At 41.8% G+C, this 24,820-nt stretch overlaps 1 protein-coding gene across 1 annotated transcript in view; it reads left to right on the forward strand.

Moving 5' to 3' along the window:
- fig4a (FIG4 phosphoinositide 5-phosphatase a) overlaps positions 1-24,820 on the forward strand; it is a 103,808-nt gene that overhangs the window by 73,406 nt on the left and 5,582 nt on the right. The window contains 8 exon segments of the mRNA XM_052024537.1: positions 5,613-5,761; positions 6,604-6,770; positions 8,455-8,593; positions 11,105-11,163; positions 11,814-11,964; positions 12,713-12,796; positions 20,120-20,315; positions 24,517-24,599. Of these exon segments, the coding sequence (XP_051880497.1) occupies positions 5,613-5,761; positions 6,604-6,770; positions 8,455-8,593; positions 11,105-11,163; positions 11,814-11,964; positions 12,713-12,796; positions 20,120-20,315; positions 24,517-24,599 (1,028 nt within the window).

Genomic DNA, 24,820 nt, shown 5'->3' on the forward strand with positions numbered 1-24,820 from the left:
TTCGGCCCAACTGGCCTATGCCAACCAAGATACCCCATCCAAGCTAGTCCCATTTGCCAGCATTTGGCCCATATCCTTCTAAGCCTTCCCAATCCATGTACCGTCTAAAGTTGTTATTGTACCTGCCTCAACCACTTTCTTTGGCAGCTGATTCCACATCGATACCACCCTTTGTGTAAAACTTTAAAAAAGTTGCCCCTCAAGTTCCTACTAAATCTTTTCCCTCTCGCCTTAAACTTGTCCCCTCTAGTTCTTGATTCCCCAATTCTGGGGGGGGGAAAAGATTGAGTGCATTCACCATATCTATGCCCCTCATGATGCCCCCCCCCCCCGTTATATTGCTATGTTAAAAAAGAAAAGACTAGCAAAATTTACTGACTGAGGCAGCAGAAGTTATATTGGGGTATAAGGAAATGGCTGGGAAATTAAATAAAACTGTTGTGCCTGCCTTCAAAAAATCAGCCATGATCACGTTGAGTAACAGTGCAGACACGAGGGATGAATGGATGAACATCAAGTATATGGATAGGAGAGGTTTAGAGGGATATGGGCCAAACACAGGCAAATGGGACTAGCTCAGGTAGGCAACTTGGTCAGCATCGATGGATTGGGCCAAAGGGCCTGTTTCCATGCTGTCTGACTCTATGACTCTAAGTAATGAAGTGAGGCAAAAAAGAACCAAGTGCTCTCCTTAGATAAAGGGGAGAAACAATTTCTACAAAAGCCAGCCACAAAATCACAAAGTTAAAGGTCGAAAAATAACTTGGTTCTGATAAGAGTCTTAGTAGCTATTTCTCTCTTCTGGAAGAGATCATGTGGAGAGGCTATGCGGATGATCAGTAGAATAGGTTTGTGTTCTATAAATTTATGTTTTTGACAATGATTAAACAGGGGATGTGGCAATACAGGTATTGATGTTGGGATCTGAGCAGTGTTGGAGTTGGTCTTTTTTTACTGAATTGCTCAAAATTAATTCAATATCAGAGTTGTTACTTTCCTCATTAGTTGTGATATTTTAAAATTATTTTCAGACAAAGAGTTAATTCTGAGGAATTGTTATTTGGATAACTAACAGTGTTGCTCCAGTTGAAATGGAATCTGAGTGCCAGTAGAATGAGTTCTCATGATTCTTCTTGGTAATTTTAATTGTTTTATGTTTTCAATCCCTTTCTAAATATTTTTCCCAGTTAATTTTCTATCATAAAAATTGGAGGATTTGCCAGGTTACAACCAACATCTGCTAAATTGCACACATTCAGCTTTGTTTGTTTAAAGTGTTGTGAATGTATTTCACTGTAGTTCAATCAGAGGACATTTTTAAAAGCAATCATGATTCTAGCTATCTGGTCCCTACCCACATTTCACATGGGAATTGAAGTCTTATGATTCATTCCTCCTCATGTATTGCCTTCTATAAATTGTTCTGTATCTTTTGACATGCTGGTATTGAAGAATGAAAAATTGATTTATTGGACAGCTACGTAGTGTGTTTTGGTGAACCAGTGGAGAAGAAATAATGTAGAACTTTGTGCACTATTTAAATGCAACCACATTATCAGTGACATAAGCTTTTATAAGCCTAATTCCAGGATATGGGGCACATTGTTAAGCCTGTATTTTCTGACTATTCCTAATTGCCTCAGAATGGACAGTGAGATTCAACCAATGATGTGGGCCATGGATATGCTGTTCAAGGTACCTAGTTTATTAGCTTTTCTATTTGTTTTTGCAATCTGAGCATCGGTTGGCAGACTAGCTTTTAGTGCCATCCCTAACTACCCTTGAGAAGCTAGTGGTGAGCCACCTTCTTGAATTGCTGCAGTTCTTCTGGTGAAGGTACTCCTACAGCGCATTTGGGTAGGGAATTCCAGAATTTAGACCGATAGTACAGATGGGAGATATATTTCCAAATCAGGATCGTGTATAGGGAACCTGCAGGTTGCTGGAGATGCCACGTGCCTGCTGGCCTATGTATTTCCTGGGGGTAGAGGTTGCAGGCTTGGGAGGTGCTACCTGAGTAGCGTGGATAAGTAACTGTAGTAATCCAGTGGATGGTACACACTGTGCGCCATCCACTGTGCACCACTGGCAGAGGGATGAATGTTTAGGGAAACTGATGAGGTGCCCATCAAATAGCCCCACTTTATCTTGTATGGTGTTGAACTTCTTGATATTGCACTCATCCAAGCAAGGAGCAAGTATTCCATCATGCATCTGATTTATGCCTTATCAGTGATGGAAATGTCTGAGGTGTCATGAAATGATTCGCCCAACCTCTGACCTGTTCCTGTAGCCACAGAGTTAGTTTTTGGTGATTGGTGACCCCAGATGTGGTCTTAGCAGTGGTAATGCCATTGAATGACAAGAATAGATAGTTAGGTTCTTTCTTGCTGGTAATGACCATTTCCTGACACTTCTGTGTTATTTGTCACTTTTCATGGGCTGCTTGAAGTGTTGTGAATGGAATTGAGCATTGTGCGATCATCAGTAAGCACTTCTGAACTTGTCATGGATAGAAGGTCATTGATGAAGCAGCTGAAGATGTTTGGGTTTAAGACGCTGCCCTGAGGAATTCCTGCAGTGATATCTTGGGCTATGAAGATTGACCTCCTGACAACCACAACCATGTTCCTTTCTGCAAAATATGACTCCAGCCACCAGAGTGGCTTCTCTTTGTCTATTGATATCAATTTTACCAGGGTGTCTCGATGTCACACTCGATCAAATAATGTTTTGATGTCAAGTGCACCTCATTCTCACCTCACCTTCAGAATTTTCAGCACTTTTGTCTCCAGGGCTTTGTGGCCTACCACTGGTCAACTACCCATTTGAAATGGGCAATGATTGGGAGCAGAATTTCAGATGGCCACAAGTGAAAACAGAAGGAATGGTCATCATTAGCAGCAAATGGAGATATCAGATTGGTCTCCTGATTTGAGAAGATTAGAAAGCTATGGCTAGGGAATACCTAAACTCTTGGCCTGACTAGGTTCTTTGGGAACAGGATCTTCTTCCCACTGTTTAAACTCAGCAGGAAAGCCTCCCTCTGAAGCTACTATTAAAAATTGCATTTGGAACTGATAACTACATGGCTGTGCTAGCTTGGCTGCATGGACCATTTTCAAATTCCATATAGCATTACCCATGTGGGATTGTAGGAGGCAAATCTTCTGTCTAGTTTCCTTCAGATCACCATTCTTGGTGATCGTTCTATTCAAGTGTGGTCTCTACTGTTAGATATTGCCGGATTCTGAGGTGGCTCGTTTACCTGATCCTAGATTTGTACATCTACGGAAACTTCAGTTGCTTTCTAGAAAGGGAGCTGTCCACAGTTTATTGCACTCTCTATTCTCTATTCCCTATTTTTGACTTTGGATCAAAATATTTATAATTGAAGAGTCTCACAGTTGGAGGGTTTAGTGTCATTGGGTTTGGTTGATGGTCAGCTTTCTTCCCATCTCTTGATGCCAATGTCTGTTTTCTAAAGATACGTCATAGAACGTAGATCAGTACAGCACAGGAACAGGCACTTCGGCTCGTGATGTCTGTCCCAACCATGATGCCAATTTCAACTGCACATTTGCCAGGACATGGTCTATATCCCTCCATTCCTTGCCTGTTCGTATGTCTGTCTAAATTCCCCTGGCAGCACGATCCAGGCACATACCACTGTATGTAAAAAAAAACAAAATTGTCTTGCACATTCCTTTAAATCACACCCCCCTCTCACCCTAAACCTCTAGTATTTGGTATTTCTATCCAGGGAATAAGATTTGACTGTCTAGCCTATCTGTGCCTCTCATAATTTTATATATTTCTGTCAGGTCGCCCTTTAGCCTTTGATGCTCCATAGAAAACAATTCAACCTATCCTTTGAGCCAACACTCACTAATCCAAGCAACATCCTGGTGAACCTCCTCTGTTCCCTCTCCAAAGCCTCCCCATCCTTCCTGTAATGCAGCGGCCAGAACTGCACACATTACTCCAAACGTGGCCTGACCAAAGTTTTGTACAGCTGCAACATGACTTCCCAACCTTTATACTCAACACTCCCACCGATGAAGGCAAGCATGCTGTACACTTTTACCATCCTATCTACTTGTGTTTGCCACCTTCAGGGAGCTATGGACTTGCACTCCAAGGTCCCTCCATACACCAATGCTTCTCCTGCCTTTCCCTGTACTCTTTCCTCTTACATTTAACCTCCCAAAATGCAACACTTCACACTTGTCCACATTAAACTCTATCTACCATTTATCTGTCCATATTTCCAACTGGTTTATATCCTGCTGAATCTTTGACAACCTTCCTCAATATTCATTTTTGTGTCATCTGCAAACTACTAATCATCCCACCTACATTTTCATTCAAGTCATATCATATATATCACAAACAGCACAAGTCCCAGCACTGATCCTTGCAGAACACCATTGGTCATAGACCTCCAGTCTGAATAACACCCCTCCACCACTATCCTCTGTCTACTATGGCCAGGTCGATTTTGAATCCAATCTACCAAGCCTCCGTGGATCCTATGTGCCTTAATCTTCTGGATGATCCTGCTATGTCCTTGTGGCTTTTCTTTTGACTGCCAGCGAATCTATGACTATAGCTGAACTGGGAGTACAAAGAGTTTGGGTGCTGAAGGTTAGAATTCTATACAGAGTGTTTAATCCATTGGACATGACATCTGAGGGACATTACCTCAAGTCTGGAGATGTCAGCTTTGGCAAGGGTACAAATATTAGTGCAGTTGTCTTCCCACTTAATGCATAGGATTTTCCAGAGCTATTGTTGGTAGTGTCCCTTTGGGCTGTTTGGGTAATGTTGGTAAGTTAGTCCTCTATAAAGAAAAGTTGGAATGATTACCAACTTAGATCTTGATATCATTCACTGTCAATGAAGATGCACAAAAGCAGTTTCCCAAAGGAGATGATACTGCATTGGATTCTATGCTTGAGTTCATCACAATATTTACTGTAATGAAAAAATAGCTACCCAGCTAAGGGAAATGCAGGCTGTTACCAGGGTCTTCCCTACGACAATGAATTGTGACAACCCTAGGAAATTCATCTCTGTGATGGCAAACTGACTTATAGAGTCAAACTTGACTTATAGAGCCACTAGGGCCCTTTGTGGTCTTAAGTTACATATTCCCATGATTTTTTAATTTCAAGACAATTTCGCACTTCGAAAGGGCAAAAAAAACATTAACATTTGATAAGAAATACCTTGAGATGGTCCTGAATTGGGTTGGTAATACTTATGAATCTTTCCATCAACATCAAGAGGGAGAATCTCATTGATCCATCTGAATAGTGAGACGTGTCATCAAGCAGCCCAAGAGCAACAAAGCTTCAGGAGCAGATGGCATAATAGCTGGAGATGTCAAGGCTGGTTATGAGGAATTGGTAATATGGTTCAACAAATACATTCTCTGATTATGGACCATGGCATTAAAAAAATGTTAATTCTTGTTGGCCATTCAAGATCTTCAATATGTTCTAATATTTTTGATCTTGCTAAATGGATACTGGAATTTTAATGTATGGTAACTAGATATTATTCTTGCAGAATTTATTAAGTGCTGAATTGTCCAAACTCTGTTTCAGACTGGTGTTCTAAGGACAAACTGTGTTGACTGTTTGGATCGTACAAACACTGCTCAATTTATGGTTGGAAAATGTGCTTTGGCATGCCAGCTATATGCACTGGGTGTAATAGATAAACCAAGATTGCAATTTGACACTGATGCTGTTCGGTAGGCAATAATATATCTTTTATGAATTCTAGTTAATTTGCTTAGTTGGCTGAATTTCTTTTGTTTCCATTCTCTGCCTCTGCAATTTCATAATAATTGGGTATGTTTTTTTAAACTCTTCCATAGCCCAGCCATGCATGTTCAGATTGATTGTGGCAGTGCCTCAATTACCCTCTACTTTTTTCAGCTGATGCTAATTAACCAGCAGACTACATGAGGACATATCTTAATGTAACTTCACCCCTTAAAAGTAGGTTTAAGTCATGGTGTTGAGATGTTACCAACTTAAAGTAATGTGCCATCATGCCTTGCACCCATCCACTTCCTATTTTAACAGATGCAGGATGTGAGGAATGCAACTTGACAGCCATCAGGAGGAAGATCAGTCATTTAAACCTGTTAGCTTTGAAAGGCTTTCCATCCTAATCTAAGTCAGCTAGGTCTCCTGGACCTCAGAACATTGGGTTAAAAAAACACAATGATTGTTTGAATGAATGAATGGATGGATTGAATTTTGTAGCACTATTTGTGAACAAGAAGAACCAGGAGTATTTCTTCCTGGCTTCATAAACTAACCTGTAATTTTCCTGCCTCAACTACCCTTTCCCATCTGCCTCCATCCACAACACCAACACGTCCTCTCCAACTTCCTTTGAGCCAGTTCCCCAAATTATCTAGAAAACCTGGACATGAGACTTAATAGATGCAGGTGGCTAAGCAGAATAAAGTGGGAAAGGCATACAACAAGCAAAAATTAATCTCAATGCAAAACTGGAAATCTCAAAAATCTATTTTTGTTATCTCAGTGAAGAAATTGTTAACATGCTCTATTTTCTTGATAGATTATTTGAAGAACTGTATGAAGATCACGGTGATACACTTTCTTTACAATATGGGGGTTCACAACTCGTACATCGGGTGAAAACATACAGGAAAATTGCGCCCTGGACACAGCATTCCAAGGACATCATGCAAACCCTCTCTAGGTACTACAGTAATGCATTTTCAGGTAATCTAACTTGGGTTTAATGTTTCAATCATCAGGAAATCTGTTCAGAAAGTCTGATATAGATCTAGCAGTATCTAAACTATTGGCTTACATCAGTTGGCACTCAGAATGTTCAGTTGTGGGTTTGTCAGTATTTTTTTCCCTTTCAAGCCCACGCTAGGTCCTTGCCCTTCTATGCCTTCCCTATTTAAGTGCCTGTATAAATTCTATGATTGAGTATTCTCAACCATCTGGGATAATGAATATTAAGTTATAAAGAATTTTCTCCTCATCACCGCCTTAAGTGTTTAACCTGTTAACCTGAGATTAAAAGAGCAATGCTGGAAATGTTTATTTTGTCAACATTTGTGAGGAGAGTAAGAGTTAATGTTTCAGATGGAACACACTAGCATTACAAATGGCAATACCTGGTTGGTATAAGATGCAGGGAACTAGGAAGCAAGGTGAGAAGTAATGTAGTCAAGGTAGTTGTGAACATTAATTGCTAGTCAGGAAGAACAGAAATGTACACCAGTGCAATCTGTAGCCTTGTGGCCTGGCATTAATAAAGAGAGTATTAACCTTGGTTCAGTAGGCAAGAGCTAGCTGAAATAATGGGTTTACCAGATCAGCCCTGCTTGTAGACTTCGGAAAGGAACCAGGTGGCAGTGCTTTGTTTATGGATTATAATATTGGAGCTGGAGACAGAAGATCTCCAGAGGAAATGAGGTTATTGAGTGTATAGGAAACAGTGGCCTGATGTTTCGTGATGGGGTCATAATCCAGAAGGAAGGGTGATGATATGTTAGAGCTAAGTTAATCCCCTGCAAGATAGAAATCAGATTGTTAAATTACAACAATACCCACCCTTACCTGCAAGTTTAATGACAATATTAGGGCATGTTCTTGGAGAACTGAATTATGCAAGTTCAGAGGGAGTAGTTAAGTGAGTGTATTAAAAATTTCTGATGGTCAGTACCACACCAGAAGTTTGTGCTGAAAAGATCAAGATAGTAGGAGATCAGAGGGGGGAGTCCCAGTGGACTGAGAAATCCAAAGACAAGTGGAATTTTCTGGACAGAGCAAAAACTCCAAGCCAAAGATGCTTGCACAGAGACAAAAAAGCTGTAAGGACAGCTTGAAATTCGTCGAGGTGGGTATATAAAAGAATCAATACATTTTTCTGAGACGGTGCCCAATAGATCTAGACTCTTATCAACCTCAGTCATGATACCTCTTCTTGTTCTTTAATGTGTGGGTCCATCCTGATCAATATTTTCTCATGTTTTGCTTCCCAGCAATCAATCTAGTGAATCCACACTGTATTGACACTGTGTGTATATCCTTTCTTGAGTACAGATACAGTTGCCCATTAGTCCAGATGTGGTTTCATCAAAGCCCTCTCCAATTCCAGCAAGACTTCTTTATTTTTGTAATTTGATTTCTTGTAATGAAGCCCAAATAGTATTTGTTTACTTTCCTTCCATGTTTACTTCCTGGTTTACTTTCATAAATAAACACACCATAATGACTCCACACGATCATCTTCTAGTATTTCACTATTTGAATATAACTTTGTTTTTCAGTTCTTTTGACAAAGTGCATAATCTCACATTATACCCCAACTGCCTCCTCCTTGCATACAGTAGTGTATTCCATCAAACTCCTGTCATGATATTAATAATGATGATTCCTTATGTTACAGATGCTGATAGACAAGATGCCATAAATCTATTTCTTGGAGTATTCCAGCCTATGGAAGGAAAGTCTCACCTTTGGGAACTTCCTACCGACTATTACTTACATCATAAGAACACAGTGGCACTTTTGTCTCCCAAGAGGAGGTAATAAATGACTTATGGTTTCTATTTTTGAAGATTTATTCAAGTGCCAAGTCCTGTTTTGTTTTTACTACTCTTAAGGTTGGATAAAAGTTTTAATTGTGTTAGTTCCATGGCTTTGCTTTAAATTTCTAATACTTAAGAACTTTATTTTTGTTACTGCACAATATTATCAAAAACAACTGCATTTCATTTTAAATCAAAAGAAAGCCAATTTGTGCATTGACTACAGATGTTCAGCATTCTGTAGGGGCATAGACTCAGGAAAACAGGCTAGCCATTTAATACTGAGTTGAGAAGGAACTTCTCTGAGGATTTTGAATCTTCGGTATTATCTGCCCCAGAGGGCTGTGGATGTTGTCATTAAATACATTTGAAGCTTCTTGAATGATAGAGGAATCAAGAACTCTGAATTGAGCAGAAGGTGGTGTTGAGGCCAAAGATCAGTTGTTACATACCAGCAACAATAGAAACACACCGAATCATGTATAAGTGTTAGAAACTATTTCATTAATAACTACTTGTAATAATAAGAAAAGTAAAAACGTTAGATATCAAACATAGTCCCCAAAACTAATACTCAAAGTGTGTGTGTGGCAAGTTCCCAAACCCCAAGTCTAGGAATAGTTCTCAAAGTTCAGTTCAGCAAGTCATCAGGTGAAACGTGAGCAAAGGCTTTTGCAAAACCACCGACTGAAGAAAAAATGTAGAGAGAATGTAGAGAAATTACGAAATCCACATGTTCCATGATGGAACCCATACGACACATCAATCTCTGATGATCTCCACTGCTTTGTTCCAAAGTATCTGCCACCCCAAAGGCATTCGATACATGGCCGCCCACAGAAATACCTGTTTTCCAGTACAGGTTGACTTGCTCCAAAAATCCATACATGGATTGTAGTGAGAGACACAGCTATTGTTCTTCATCCATTGTTACAGAGACCAGCAGTCTCTGTCTCTCTTTTCTCTCTCTCTCTCTCTTTCTCTCTCTCTCTCCCCCTCCTCTCTCTCTCTCTCTCTCTCCCTCCTCTCTCTTCCTCTCTCTCTCTGTCTCTCTCTCCCTGCTCTCTCCCTCCTCTCTCTCTCCTCTCTCTCTCTCTTCAATTCACTGAGCAAAACAGCCAGCACATTGTTATAGTCTTGCTGTCTTGATGACACCACACACACACTACTACTCTACTGTGCAGGTGCCTTAAAGTGACATTCACCAAATAGCAACCTGACTCATAACACAGTTCAGCTGTGATCTTATTAAATGATGAAGTAGGTTCATCCAGGCAAGTGGAGAGCATTCCATCTTGGTAACTTTGTGTTGTCAGGAAGAGACTTACTTGCCACAGCATACCCAGTCTTTGAGCTGCTTTTGTTAACATAATAATTAAATATCTGATCCTGTTCAGTTTCTGTTCATTGATGACCCCTGAGTTTGTTGGTGGGGTACTTAGCAGTTGAAGAATGATTGAATGTCAAAAGTAGGTGATTTTCTTCTTGGTCGTGTTCATTGCCCAACATTTGCGTGGCGTGAACGTTATTTTCTGCCATGACCAAACGTCATCTTAAGTCTTGCTGTATACAGGCATGACTTGTTTCATTTGCTGAAAAACTGTGAATGGAATTGAACATTTTTCATGTCATGATCTCCCTGAGGAACACCTGCAGCCGTGTCATGGGGTCTGATGAACCACAGTTACCTTCCTTTGTGCAATGCACATTGCCAATTCTATTTATCAAGGACTACATTAATTTTAATATCTGTATTGATTGGGTGAACCAAACTGGCAAGGATACCAAAAAAGAAAAATTCATGGAGTGCGTCAGGGATTGCTTCTTAAAGCAATATTTTATGGAATCTACTGTGAAACAGGCCATTTTAGATTTGATCATGAGTAATGAGGAAGGCTTAATAAGAGATCTTCAGGAGGTAGTGACCACGTGTGATAGAATTCCTGCTGAGAATGCACAACACAGGATCAAAATCTCTGTCTTCAACTTAAATAAGGGCACCTATAATCGTATGAAGGTGGAGTTGTCTGAGGTACACTGGGAAAATAAACTAAGAGACATCAGTAGGTGAACAGCAGGACAGTTCTGTACTGTTTAGTTTTATTTTATCAGCTTTCTTTCTCCAAAAGGCATCCTCATAATTAGCTATAGTAAAATGAATGTGACTTTTATGCATCCATTCTACAAGTTTATTAACTTTTATTTCATTTCCATCTTAAATTAACAATATTAACAATGTTCTCAATTTGGTAACATCCAAAAATTTTGAAATTTAGTTTCAATACCCGATCCTGAATTGTTTTTGTAAACTATGAACAACAGTGAGCCCAGTATTGATTCTTCCCTTCCAGAAGTCTGAGTAAATGCCTTTAGTCCCTACTGTGTTTTCTGTTTTATAACCAGTTAGCAGTTCACTTGTCTCATAATTCCATAGAAGCAACACTTTATTAACCACAATTTATTACATATCAAGTGTGGTAAATAGTTAACTTTGGTCTTTTTTTGAAGTTATACCCATTGGTGGACACCAGAGGTACTAATAAATCTACCGTTGCCATATGATGAAGGTAGGAACAAATAATTTGTAATTTTATTGTTGAGTTCGGTATTCCTATTTTAAAGTATCTGACAAATTATATAGAAATTAGCTTACTTATTATGATGCAGAAAGAGACTATTTGGCCCATCGGGTCCTTGCCAGATCCCAGCTGACCAATTCCATCAGTTCCATTTCCCCCTCTCCTTATTCTGTCTCACATGCCCATCAACTTTCCTTTGATTCTTTTTCCACATACCTGTGTTAAGTCTCTGGAGAAAATGAGTACCCAGTGGTAATTTTCTTAGTCCCAGGGAGAATATGTAAACTTCACACAGACAGGGAGTTCCAAGATAAAACCCAACAGCAGCGAAGGGCTTTTGGTATGACAGGATCATGTACGCCTTGGAGGGGTTCTTGAACTTAATGGAGTGTATTCTATTGTAATCCTGATTTATGGCTTTGTAGATCTTGAAAAGGTTTTGGGAGTTTAGATAGTGTGTCATTAGCTATCCAACTTCCCAATTATCCAACCTCACTTACTCTTGTAGGAGCAGCATCAATCAGTTCTGTTCCTGGTTTAGTATATGATAATGTATTATTTTTAATAGACTGTGACAATCCTTAAATTAATTAAGCTCAATGATGAAATATTTTCATGTCACCCATTCTTCTCTGTAGTTCCTTGTGCTGAAAACTTGAAAAAGATGACAGTAATAAAGAAGACTGATAAATTTGATGAAGAGATAGATGTATACACAGAATTCTTCAGGCCATATGAGCTGAGCTGTTTTGATGATGCATTTTGTCTGAGAATGACAAATTCAGCTAAGTATGTAATATACTCATTTCCTGTGCTAACCACCCCTCTGTCCAGCGCTCAATTTTTTTTAAGCAAAGAGTTTTAAGGAATGTTTTGAGAATATATTTTGAAAATATTTAAAGATAATATCCTACAATAATTTGCTCTGCTTGTATCAGAACTATCCAGTTCTGCCATAGGTCATCCACCTGTAATATTGGCTCAGCTTTCTTTCCTCTCTCTATAAGCTTAGCATTTCTAGCCACTCTACATTTAGCAGTTTTTACATTACTTTTTTTTCTCTCTCTAACTGCCTTTACCTGACAGCTTTTAACTATTTTTCTGTAATTTCTCTTCACCTGCCCTTATTAACCCTTCAACCAGATTACTTCCTCAACAGCATATACCCATGGTAACACTAATCTCACCCTATCCATCCCTCCCTCACTTTCTCTGCATCTAAACCTACCTTATTTTCTCTATTTCCAGTTCTGACAGAGGATATTTGACTTGAAGTGTTAACTCTGGCATTAGATCGTTCTAACTGATTAGCTAAATGAAATGTTAGATGTATACTTATCTGCACATTATCTTAATATCGATTCAGCACCATCATCAGTATTTGACACATCCTTTATAATAGTTTGCAAAATTGAATTGAAAATATTGAACATTTTTATTTCTTACACTTTTCTGCTTTGCAAATTTGTTATGAAAATTCAGACTAATGTAGGATTGTAGTGTTTAATAGCTTTTCTGTACTCTTGTTTGTCTAAAGGGACTTCATGCCAAAAAATGTTGGAATAGACCCAAGTCCATTCACTATTCGCAAGCCAGAAGAAACTGGTAAATCTGTGCTGAGGTAAAGAACCAATTACTAAATTTGATTGTCTACCTTAATTGTTATGAATATAATTTTGCCTATAATTACCATTATATTTTTAAAATCAGAATCTGTGACCCAGGTTCAGTTCTGTCCTTTGGTGCTATCTGTGCGGAATTTGTACATTCTCCTTGTGACTGTGTGGTTTCCCCTACCTCGCTCCCAGGTGCTCCAGTTTCCTCCCACATCCTAAAGATGTGCTGTAGGCTAATTGCCTACTGGAAATTACCCCTAATGTGGGTGGGTAGTGAGTTGTTGCCATGTGAAAGAGAGTAAGTTACAGATAAATAAATGGATTGCTCTAGGAGTTGTAGAATGGCCTCCTATGTCATAAAGAAAAGAAAAATAACTGAAAATATATAGCAAGTAACCTCTTTACTGAGATTTTTCTGTTTTGAATTACTTGCACTGATAACCTTTATTCAATCCCTTTCTTTTTATAATAAAAACAGAAACTACAGGAAACACGCAGCAGGTCAGGTTGTATCTGTGGAGAGAGAATCGGTGTTGAGGTTTGAAGTCAATAACCTCTCGAGCCTTCCTTTGAAATTGTTCAGTATTTTTATCGTCATGTTTTTAAATTTTTCTAACAAGCTAGAGGGGTGAACTCAAAGAACAGGGGTCAGTAGAATAATATTGACCTACTTGCAGCTTTTTTCCAGCAGATACAGGTTATTTAACAACAAAGTAGGAATTGCAGAATGGAATTAGCACACGAGGTCCATTGCCAGTAATGTGATAGTGACTAAGTAGTTGTTTTAGTGATGATGGTGAAAATATGAAACACATCGATGAGTGGTTGGTAAAAATGAGTGAGGAGGACCTTGTAAAGAGATCACCTGTCCTTGAAATAGTGTCATAGAATCTTTTGCATACACCTGAAAGAGTTTAACTGTTCATCAAAAATATAACACCTCTGACATGGTACAGCATTGGCACCTAAACTATGTGCTCAAGTGTCTGAAGTGGGATTTGAAACTACAACCTTTTATCTCTAAGTTAAGCGTGCCATCACTGGGATGGCAAACTTGACAGTGCTCAATTTGGTTAACAAGGACAGCCGCCTTTCAACATTCTCAGAAATGAATTGTTCTTCATCATGTCGAATTAATTAAGTAGTCAGAAATTGAATGAGGCTGTATGGTCCCTGGAACCTCTCAGTCATTCAATATTATAACTAATCCTGTATTTTGTCAACTTTTTTGGCCAGTCCCCGTGTTCATTCATTCATTTATTGTCTGAATATACATCCCGCTCTGCCTTGAACACCCTCATGCCTCTCCTTAACGTAATTATTATCCCTAATGTAGACTAGCAACTTGCTTTCCTACTTGGCTTTGTATCATCAGAAATATAACAAATGAAAAGACAACATAAGTAATATTGTCTTTTCATTTAAGTCATGTAATTTTTAAATACTGAGGGCTCAATAATAAGCTTTGTGACATGCCACTAGCAACAGCCTGCCAAACTAAAAAAAACAATCTGTAGCGGTTGCTACCGCGGAATAAAACAAGACTCTACTCGGAGGATTGCCAAACAGAACTGGTTTATTTTCCCGCCTTGCGCGGGGCCTTTAAGGGAGAATGTTCCCGCCCAAAACAACTGGCAATGACGTAAGTCCTACGTCATCAGGACTTTCCCGCACGTGGGTTCTCCCCGTCGCTCGGAAAGACGAGGCCCGCCGCCATCTTGGGCCTCGTCGCTCTGACGCCGCGCGACCCGACTGCTGAGCCGGTTCACCCGACTAGACGGTGAGTCGCCACACAACCCCCCCCCCCAGAACCGGCGATGCAGTCCCTAAGGTCCATGGGCTGTGCCAGCTGCCGCTTAGGGGGGCGGCCTCTGCGTCGTGGCGTGGCAACCTCGACAGGCTGTTGCAGATCCAAATGGGCCGGTTTGAGGCGGTCCGCCGTGAAAACCTGTTCCCTGCCTCCAATGTCCAAAATAAAAGTGGATCCGTTATTCCGTATGACTCGGAACGGTCCCTCATATGGTCGTTGCAATGGCGCCCGAGGTGTGCCCCTGCGAACGAAAACAAACTTACAGTCCCATAGTTCCTTGGGCTGGCAGGATGGGGCTTGACCGTGCCGTGAGGTGGGAATCGGGGCCAAGGCGCCAAGCTTCTCGCGCAGTCTTTGTAGGACTGCTGGGGGTTGTTCCCCTTGGTCCCGAAGGGCAGGTATGAAATCCCCAGGGACAACTAGTAGCGCCCCGTATACAAGCTCAGCTGACGAAGTGCGGAGGTCTTCTTTGGGGGCAGTGCGTATGCCGAGCAGGACCCAAGGCAGCTCGTCAACCCAGTTAGGACCCTTCAGGCGGGCCATCAAGGCCGATTTCAGATGGCAGTGAAAACGTTCCACCAACCTGTTTGATTGAGGATGGTAGGCCGTGGTGGTGTGCAGCTGCGTCCCTAGCAGGTTCGCTAATGCAGCCCAGAGACTGGAAGTGAATTGGGTGCCTCTGTCTGAAGTGATGTGGGCCGGAACGCCAAAACGTGAGACCCAAGTTGTGAGCAGCGCCCGGGCACAGGAATCAGTTATGATGTCAGTCAGGGAGGTTGCCTCAGGCCACCTCGTGAACCGGTCCACGATGGTAAGGAGGTACCGGGCTCCTCTTGAAACCGGCAGAGGGCCCACGAGGTCGACATGTATGTGGTCGAACCTCCTACGGGTAGGCTCGAACTGCTGTGGTGGGACCTTGGTGTGTCGCTGGATTTTTGATGTCTGGCAGTGCGGACAAGTCCTGGCCCACTCACTGACCTGTTTGCGCAGGCCATGCCAGACAAACTTGCTGGCGACCAGTCGGACAGTAGATCTGATGGACGGGTGCGCCAACCCATGTACCGAGTCAAAAACGCGTCTCCGCCAGGCTGCAGGGACTATAGGGCGGGGCTGACCAGTCACAACGTCACAAAGTAGGGTCCGCTGACCTGGACCAACCAAGAAATCTCGGAGCTGCAGACCCGAGACTGCGGTTCTGTAGCTGGGCAGTTCGTCGTCGGCTTGCTGTGCGTCAGCTAGGGCCGTGTAGTCGACACCCAAGGATAGGTTGTGGATGGTTGGTCTGGAAAGTGCATCAGCAACAACATTATCCTTTCCGGAGACATGTTGGATGTCAGTTGTGAACTCAGAAATGTAGGATAAATGTCTCTGCTGACGAGCTGACCAGGGATTGGAGACTTTGGAGAAGGCAAAGGACAGAGGCTTATGATCGGTGAAAGCGGTGAAAGGCCTGCCTTCTAGAAAGTATCGGAAATGCCGGACCGCCAGATACAGCGCTAGAAGTTCCCGATCAAAAGCGCTGTACTTCAGTTCGGGCGGTCTAAGGTGCTTGCTGAAAAATGCCAAGGGTTGCCAGCGGCCTTCGAGTAGCTGTTCCAGTACCCCACCCACCGCGGTGTTGGACGCGTCTACCGTGAGGGCAGTCGGGACGTCAGTCCTGGGGTGTACCAGCATCGTGGCGTCTGCCAGGGCGTCTATGGCCTTAACGAAAGCAGCCGCAGCCTCGTCAGTCCAGATGATGTCCTTGCCCTTACCAGCCAGCAGCGAGAACAGAGGGCGCATGATACGGGCTGCTGCAGGGATGAAACGATGGTAAAAGTTGACCATCCCAAGGAATTCCTGTAGGCCTTTGACTGTGTCGGGGCGGGCAAAATGGCGGATAGCATCCACCTTGGCGGGTAGGGGTGTTGCCCCGTCGCTGGTGATTTTGTGGCCGAGGAAATCGATAGAGTCAAGTCCGAATTGGCACTTGGACGGGTTGATCGTGAGGCTGAAATCGCGGAGGCGGGAATACAGCTGGCGGAGGTGGGAAAGGTGTTCCTGGCGGTTACGGCTGGCGATCAGTATGTCGTCCAAGTAAATGAACAAGAAGTCCAGGTCTCGGCCTACCGCGTCCATCAGCCGCTGGAAGGTCTGCGCGGCGTTCTTAAGGCCGAACTGCATCCGAAGGAATTCGAACAGGCCGAATGGGGTGATAATCGCAGTTTTGGGGACGTCATCCGGATGGACCGGGATTTGGTGGTATCCCCTAACGAGGTCCACTTTGGAAAAGATGCGGGCCCCGTGTAAGTTCGCTGCGAAGTCCTGGATGTGAGGGATGGGATAGCGGTCCGGGGTGGTGGCGTCATTCAGCCTGCGGTAGTTGCCGCAGGGCCTCCACCCTCCGGTGGCTTTGGGGACCATGTGCAGGGGGGAGGCCCAGGGGCTGTCTGACCTGCGAACAATCCCCAGCTCCTCCATGCGACGGAACTCTTCCTTTGCCAGGCGGAGCTTGTCTGGAGGTAATCGTCGTGCTCGGGCATGAAGGGGTGGCCCTGTGGTAATGATGTGGTGTCGTACCCCGTGTGTGGGCCTAGAATTTGTAAACGAAGGTGCCAAAATCGATGGGAATTCGGCTAGGAGCTTGGCGAAATCGTCGCCAGAAAGGGAAATGGAGTCCAGGCGCGGGGCTGGTGGGCTGATTTCTCCCAGGGGATAGGTCCGGAGAGTGCTAGAGTGGACTAACCGCTTCCTTCGCAGGTCGACTAACAGGTTGTGGGCCCGAAGGAAATCGGCTCCTAGGAGTGGTCGGGTGACGGTGGCAAGGGTAAAGGTCCAGGTAAAACGGCTGCCGCCAAAGTGTAATTGAAGCGTACGGGTGCCGAAAGACCGTATCGTTGTACCGTTGGCGGCATTGAGTAGAGGACCTGGTGGCCTGTCACGAGTGTCGCGGCCTGTCGGGGGCAAAATACTGACCTCCGCTCCAGTATCAACGAGGAAACGCCGTCCAGATTTCTTGTCCTGAACAAAGAGGAGGCTCTGTCGGCGGCCAGCCGCCGTAGCCATCAGCAGCGGCTGGCCCTGGCGTTTCCCTGAAACTTGCAGGGTGGGCGGCATCGACGGGCCTCCGCACCCCACCTCTGATGGTAGAAGCACAGCTGGTCACCCGTGTCGTCGTCTGCGTTCCTGGGGCGTGGCTGCTCGGTTTCTGGGGCCGGGCGAGGCGGGCGTTGGGCTCGCGGCCTGGTGATTTGACTGACGGACGAACCGCTCTCGCACTTGGCCCTCCACAGGACATCTGCCCGGGCGGCCACCTCACGGGGGTTGCTGAAGTCGGCGTCAGCTAACAACAAGTGGATGTCATCGGGGAGCTGTTCGAGGAAGGCCTGTTCGAACATCAGGCATGGCTTGTGTCCCTCGGCCAATGCCAGCATCTCATTCATTAGGGCGGATGGGGATCTGTCCCCCAGGCCATCCAGATGAAGCAGGCGGGCAGCGCGCTCACGATGGGAGAGGCCGAAGGTCCGGATCAAAAGGTCTTTGAAAGCCGGGTACTTATCTTCCTCCGGAGGCGACTGGATGAAGTCTCCAACCTGGGCGGCTGTCTCCTGGTCCAGAGAGCTAACCACATGGTAGTACTTCGTGGAGTCGGAGGTGATCTGCCGAAGGTGGAATTGCGCTTCAGCCTGGTCAAACCAGACGCTGGGCCGAAGTGTCCAAAAGGTGGGCAGCTTGAGTGCCACTGTGTTGGCTGCTGCGCTGTCGTCCATTTCGCGGGTCCAAAAGCCGTTTGGACCGTCGGGGTCACCAATGTAGCGGTTGCTACCGCGGAATAAAACAAGACTGTACTCAGAGGATTGCCAAACAGAACTGGTTTATTTTCCCGCCTTGCGCGGGGCCTTTAAGGGAGAATGTTCCCGCCTAAAACAACCGGCAATGACGTAAGTCCTACGTCATCAGGACTTTCCCGCGCGCGGGTTCTCCCCGTCGCTCGGAAAGACGAGGCCCGCCGCCATCTTGGGCCTCGTCGCTCCGACGCCGCGCGACCCGACTGCCGAGCCGGTTCGCCCGACTAGACGGTGAGTCGCCACAAATCCATTCTATTTTGCCAATCCTCTTTCTGTGCTAATATGTTATCTCTAACTCCACGTAAAGTTACCTCTATAGTTATATAATTATATGGAATTAGCTCTAACTCCATACAAGTAAAATCTCTTATTTTATGTAAAAACATTATGTGCAGTGCCTTATCAAATGCTTTTTGAAAAATTTAGAAACAATGCTGTTAGTTGCCCTTGTATACCTTGTTATTTAAATGATTTCAGACTCTTAGATCTGTCAAAGATGTTTGCATGTGGTCAGTTTTAGCAAAAGCCTGTCAAAGAAGAAATATTTGTGTTTTTTTAATGTACTTCCATGTATAGTTCCTACATATCTTCAATACAATATTGATGCTTATTCAAGGTGGATGGGGAGAGGGGGAAGATAGGAGGAAAATAGCTTGAATGTAATATTTATTATGTCTATAATTTTGTTCCAAAAACATTTTTGGAATACAGTCAGTAATGTAAGAAAAACCTCAATTTCCTCACAGTAACAACCCACTCGATGGGCCGAATGGCCTGCTTCTGCTCCCTTATCTTGTGATCTTGTGATCTTGTGACATAAACTAAAATGATGACCAAATACAATAAAACTCCAATAGTCTGCTATCCAATTATTCAGAAATCTTGATGATTCGGTATCTGGCTCACATGGAAATGTTTGTCATGTTCCCTTTGCACTCAATAAAGGCTATGGTCCCCATGCTCCATTTCCACTCACCTGCTTCACTGGAATATTTATTGTACTCTGTAACATTTTTTTAAATGAATTAAAAGATTGTTGTAATATTAATAGAAATAACATTGAACAGTTCAGTAAATCTGCCAGTCTGGCACCACCAAAGTCCCAAGCATGCCAATTTATCAGAGTTTTACTGTATTCTGTTTGGTTATTTTTGTTGATGGAAGAATGTTAAACAGAATGTAGGAGAATTCTGTGTTGGTAGTGTGATATTTTATGTGCACCAAATTTAGAGAATATTTTAAACTAGAAATACTTTCCATAACTTGTTTGCTATCATGTTACAAACCAGAGGTAATGCTTCTTTTCAGTGAATAAAATGCATTTCTTACCTCAGTCTCTTTGGTATCATCTCCAAACTTTGAAACTCTTACAGGTGTTGACTACTGAGGAACAGCACCTTTCTGCTCTTTTGTGTCAAAATTCTATCTTGTATATTTTTGCCATAAATGTGTGTTACCCTAGGCATCTTGTTAAACATTTATAACAAAAAATTTAAAATTCTTTGCAAACCATTACAGTAAACATTTTAAGATCTTAGAATATAACACTAAATGTCAATGTTGATTTTTCACGAGGATTCGTATTTTCTAAGCAGTGAATGAGAGTAGGAAGCTTAATGTTTTGTATTACATTTTCAAATCTGAACACGTGGTTGCATAATTCATCCAAAATACCTTTTTTTTTGGTGTAGTAACAAGAGTAATAAGGAGGAAGCTGTATTGCAACGAAAAACGGTAGCAAGTGCCCCACCACCGCCATCGGAAGAGGCTGTTTCTAGTAGTTCTGAAGATGATTCAGGAACTGACAAAGAGGAGGAAGGTGCTGTCTCTCAGCGATCAACACCAGTAAAAGTTACAGAGATTGGGGATAATACCAAAATTACTGAGGTTAGAAAAACATTTTATACTTCCCGTTTCAGTATAGATTGGACCTGGTTTCAGCAGAACTATTTCCAAGCTCGTTACTCATTAGATGGAAAGCTAGAAGAGATGATTGACCTAAACATTTGTTGCATAACACTTGTGCCTAATTGAAAAGTACCATTGATAGGGATCTGTATCAGAATGATCTCAAAGATGCCTGTAAGGGGAAAGAAGAGTGTTGAAAAGGGAAATCAAGATTGAAGAGAATGACCAAAACCAATTATATATTTTTCGTTGCTAATCCCCTTAATTGGTGAAGGATGACTTCCATTATCAGCATGGAGAAGATTGTAGCCAACGGAGAAGGTTGCTGGTACTGGTACTTCAATTAACATTCTTAAATGTAAGCTTGAAACAGCAACATTTAACTTTATAATCAGTGGAAAAATGACAATATGCTTTTATGCAATTTAGTGGAGGCAAGTTAGGGAGTGTGCGGCAACATTTCAGTAATCGTTGGTCCTTTTCCTTTCATAGTCGAGCTGCAAGGTAATAATCCAAGGTAAAAGCAAGCATTGCATTCATCAGGCTCCTGTCTATACCACAAAAAAACTGTCAATGATGGCCACTTCATTCAGCTTATCCATGTCCATTTTGGGGAAGAAAACCTGCTATCCTTCCCTGGTGGCCTAAACGTAGCTCCAGGTTGCATGCCAATGTGGTGAACAGATAGCTTGGCTAATATTTGGTTCAATCAAACCGCCATAAGTAATTCTAGAAGAAAGCTCACCAACTGCCTTGTCAGTATATCTAGAGATTGGCAATGACCAGCCTTACCAGTAACTTATAAATTCCAATGAAGAAAAATAAAACTTCATGTAGTCTCTACTAGAATAAGCAAATATCATTTTATTTGTTTAATATATTAAAGAAACAGTAGAAGGCTTTGTGTAGTCCCTTCTGTCTGTAATTATAAGCATTATTGAGCATGTTCATGTTAGAAAGAGATTGAAACATATTAATGTAACAAGTTTTAAAGCATTGACCTTGTCTCATTCTACTGATAAGTTAATTGATATTACACATTGATATTTGTCTGTGTTTTAAAACTTCAATGTCTTATTCCTATAAGTTAGTATTTCACTGTCATATTATATGGAAATATATTGTACTGTTAGAAATGAAAAATAAGTGTTCCATTAACAATTGCCCCAGTATATAACAGAAGTATTTCTGGTGAGAAGCCATCACATATTTTATACTAAAATTCAGGTTTATTTTCTGAAAATTTAAAAAGATTCAATCAAGTAAAAAAACACTGGTATCTTGTTGGCCATCTTTATATATGCTGTGCACATGTCTATATGTGTAAATTACGCCACATGGTACGATAACTATTAATTGATATATGCAGGATATCCAACTGAAGAAAATTAGGATAGTCATTTTTGGTAAGGTTTCTTCACCTTTTCCATGTGGATTATCTTCCAAATGTCAATATTCTATCTTTCCCAAACTAATGTGAAATGTTTAAAACATAATAGCATGAATTTTGAGGTCAGTGAGAAACAAACAACTCCTCTGCTTGTTATAATTATACTTCCCTGCAGCCTTTCATTGGGATTTACCTGCTATTTGCAGTTAGTTCAGAGGTGAACTAACATGATGCCCTCTGCAATGTAATATGAGATTGAGTGATACACAACTTTAAAAATTACTTCTTTAAAAATGTTCATATAGTCGTAGAATTATAGAGTTGTACAGCACAGAAACAGGCCAACCACATCTACACTGACCACTTTGCCCATCCACACTACATGCAGTCCACAGGTTAAGACAGAATTTCCTTCCTGAGAAGTGTTCATAACCCAAGCTGTTCGTAAATTGGAAATGAACAAAAACTGTGAGTGGGAGAGGATCACAGAAACAGCTGTGATGGGTGAGCAAACAGGCGCAAGGAAAGTGCCTGTCAACTGGCCTCACTGATTCAATGAGGGAACGAGTAAGTCTACTCAGCGCTCACATCACTGCTCAGCCCCCTATTGTTGCAGCTTTCCGACAGTTCTGACAGACTACCAATCAGAAAAGTATCCTTCCACCAGTACCCTCTGCTTCCCATCAACAGCCAATTCTGGATCCAGTTGCCCATTTCACCATGGGTCCTATTTGCCTTAACCCTCTGGAGCAGCCCTACCACAAGGCACTTTGTCAAATGCCTTACTGAAGTCCATATAGACAACATTTACTGCCCTGTCTTCATCTGTCTTAGTTACCTCCTCAAAAAGTTCAATCAAATTAGTGAGATAGGATGACTATCCTATGCTGACTATCCCTGAACATCCTCTGCCTTTGCAAATGTATATAAATCCTATCCTTTGGATTTTTCTCCAACAATTTGCCTACTACTGATGAAAGTCCATCAGCCTATAAATACCTGGTGTATCTCCCTGCTGCAGATCTTATTGAATTCCAAAAGACATTACCTGCCAAACCAGATGGGTATTTACAACATCTGATGGTTTTGTCCTCACCATTATATAGATTAGATTTGTATTCCAGATGTATTTAATTTTCTGAGCTCCCATGGCAAGTTTTGAACTTGTTTCTATGGTCAGTGGTCCAGCTCCCTGGTTTCTAGTTCACTTACTTAAGTCTTAGCAGTTGCAATATCTACCACATTTTTTAGTAAATTTACTAACATTTAAATTTAACTTCTAGAACGTGGAATCATCAGGGAACGATGAGAATTTACAGCACAGATGGTTGTTATTGTGTCCACACCAGTCAAAAATGGAGCTGTTAGATTACTTCTCTGTTGCAGTTCTGTGTCTCTATAGGTTGCAGTTTTAAATCAAGTACTTTTTAAATGTAAAAACAACAAGATGCTGGAGGAACTCAGCAGGCCAGGCAGCATCCATGGAGAAAAGCAGACAGTCAACGTTTCTGGTCAGGACCCTTCCAGCATCTGCAGTCTTTTGTTTCTCTACTTTTTAAATGTGATGTGGGTTTCTGCCTTCAGCACCCTTTCAGCAAGTGAAGCCCAGACTCCCTCTCTCCCTCTCCCCCCCCCCACCGCATCTTAAGTAGAAATATTTTTCTTCAACTGTCCTCTGATTATTATTCCTGTTGATTTAAGACTAAGCTGATCATTGACCTCTCAACAAGAGGAATAGATCCTCCATTCACCCAGTCTAGGCCTCTCATAATGTATCTCAAGTCTCCTTTACTCCATAGAAAATACACCCAGCTTGTTCAGCCTCTCCTCATAACTAAGTAATTCTCTCCAGGCTTATCAACATTCTGTATCCTCTTTAGTGCTATCACATTCTTTCTGTGATTTGTTGACTAGAAACGTATACTCTAACTGGTATTTTATACAGATCCAACAAGACCTCCTTGCTCTTGTATTTTTATGTGATTGCCAATTTATGCCTTCTTAACCACCTTAACTAGCTTTTCTGCTACCTTCAGAGAATTATCAATGTGTACACTCTTAAGATCCCTCCAACCTTCTACATTTGTGGTATCTTTCCATTTTCATGTATTCCCTTGTGTCTAAGAGCAAACATGCTTGTTAACTCACAGTAGTGATGGATGTGCAGGACTTGGTACTAGTTAGCATATGGACAGAAGAGTTTTGGATAGGGTCAAATGTGAAATGTGTTTAAATTTAACCTTGCTTTCTCTTTGAGGTTAATTTATGTTTGCTTCGTGAGGTTTATTTTTTGGTAGTTTTTTTCTACAACTTTTTCAGGATAGATACTCAAGTGGGATGATTATTGCCATGTGGATAATGAATATTACTTTCGAAAAGCCTGAAAGCACATACCACCAGATTCAATGACAGCTTCTATCCCACTGCTATAAGACTATTGAATGAATCTCTTGTAGAATAAGATGGAATCTTGAGCTCACAATCTACCTCATCATGGCCTTGCACCTTATTGTCTGCCTGCTACTGTACTTTCTCTGTAACTGTAACACTATATTCTGCATTCTGTTATTGCTTTTCCCTTGCTTTGTACTACCTTGATGCACTGATGTGATGAAATGATCTATATGGATGGCATGCAAAACAAAGTTTTTCTCTGTATCTCAGTACATGTGACAATAATCAGCCAATTACAATAAATGAATTTACAGGTAGTAATTTGCAATTGTTAGTTGCTGAAACCAGAGCATGGGTTTAATGTCTGATTTTATGTTGTTTTGTGCTAATTTGCAGGATTCTAGCCAATCTCCAAGAAAAGTGCATATCGCGACCATTTCAGGGCTTCCATCAGAAGAGGATCTTCTGATATACAAAAGGTTAGATAAGCAGCAGAACAAACATCCTGGATGAGAATTGCAAGTAATTTGGTTACTTCAAATTAAGTGCTAATTGGGCCATTATTTAAATACTGTTTAAATATTTAAAGAGCTTACTCTTTAAATTCTATACTTGAATTTGGTTTATAGTCAAATGTTCTTGTGTCTGTTTATTAACATTTGCTGTTTAGTTTCACTTATGGATATTTCAGTGATGTGGT

Source organism: Pristis pectinata, chromosome 10 (assembly GCF_009764475.1).
Source record: "Pristis pectinata isolate sPriPec2 chromosome 10, sPriPec2.1.pri, whole genome shotgun sequence".
NCBI classification, from domain to species: Eukaryota; Metazoa; Chordata; class Chondrichthyes; order Rhinopristiformes; family Pristidae; genus Pristis; species Pristis pectinata.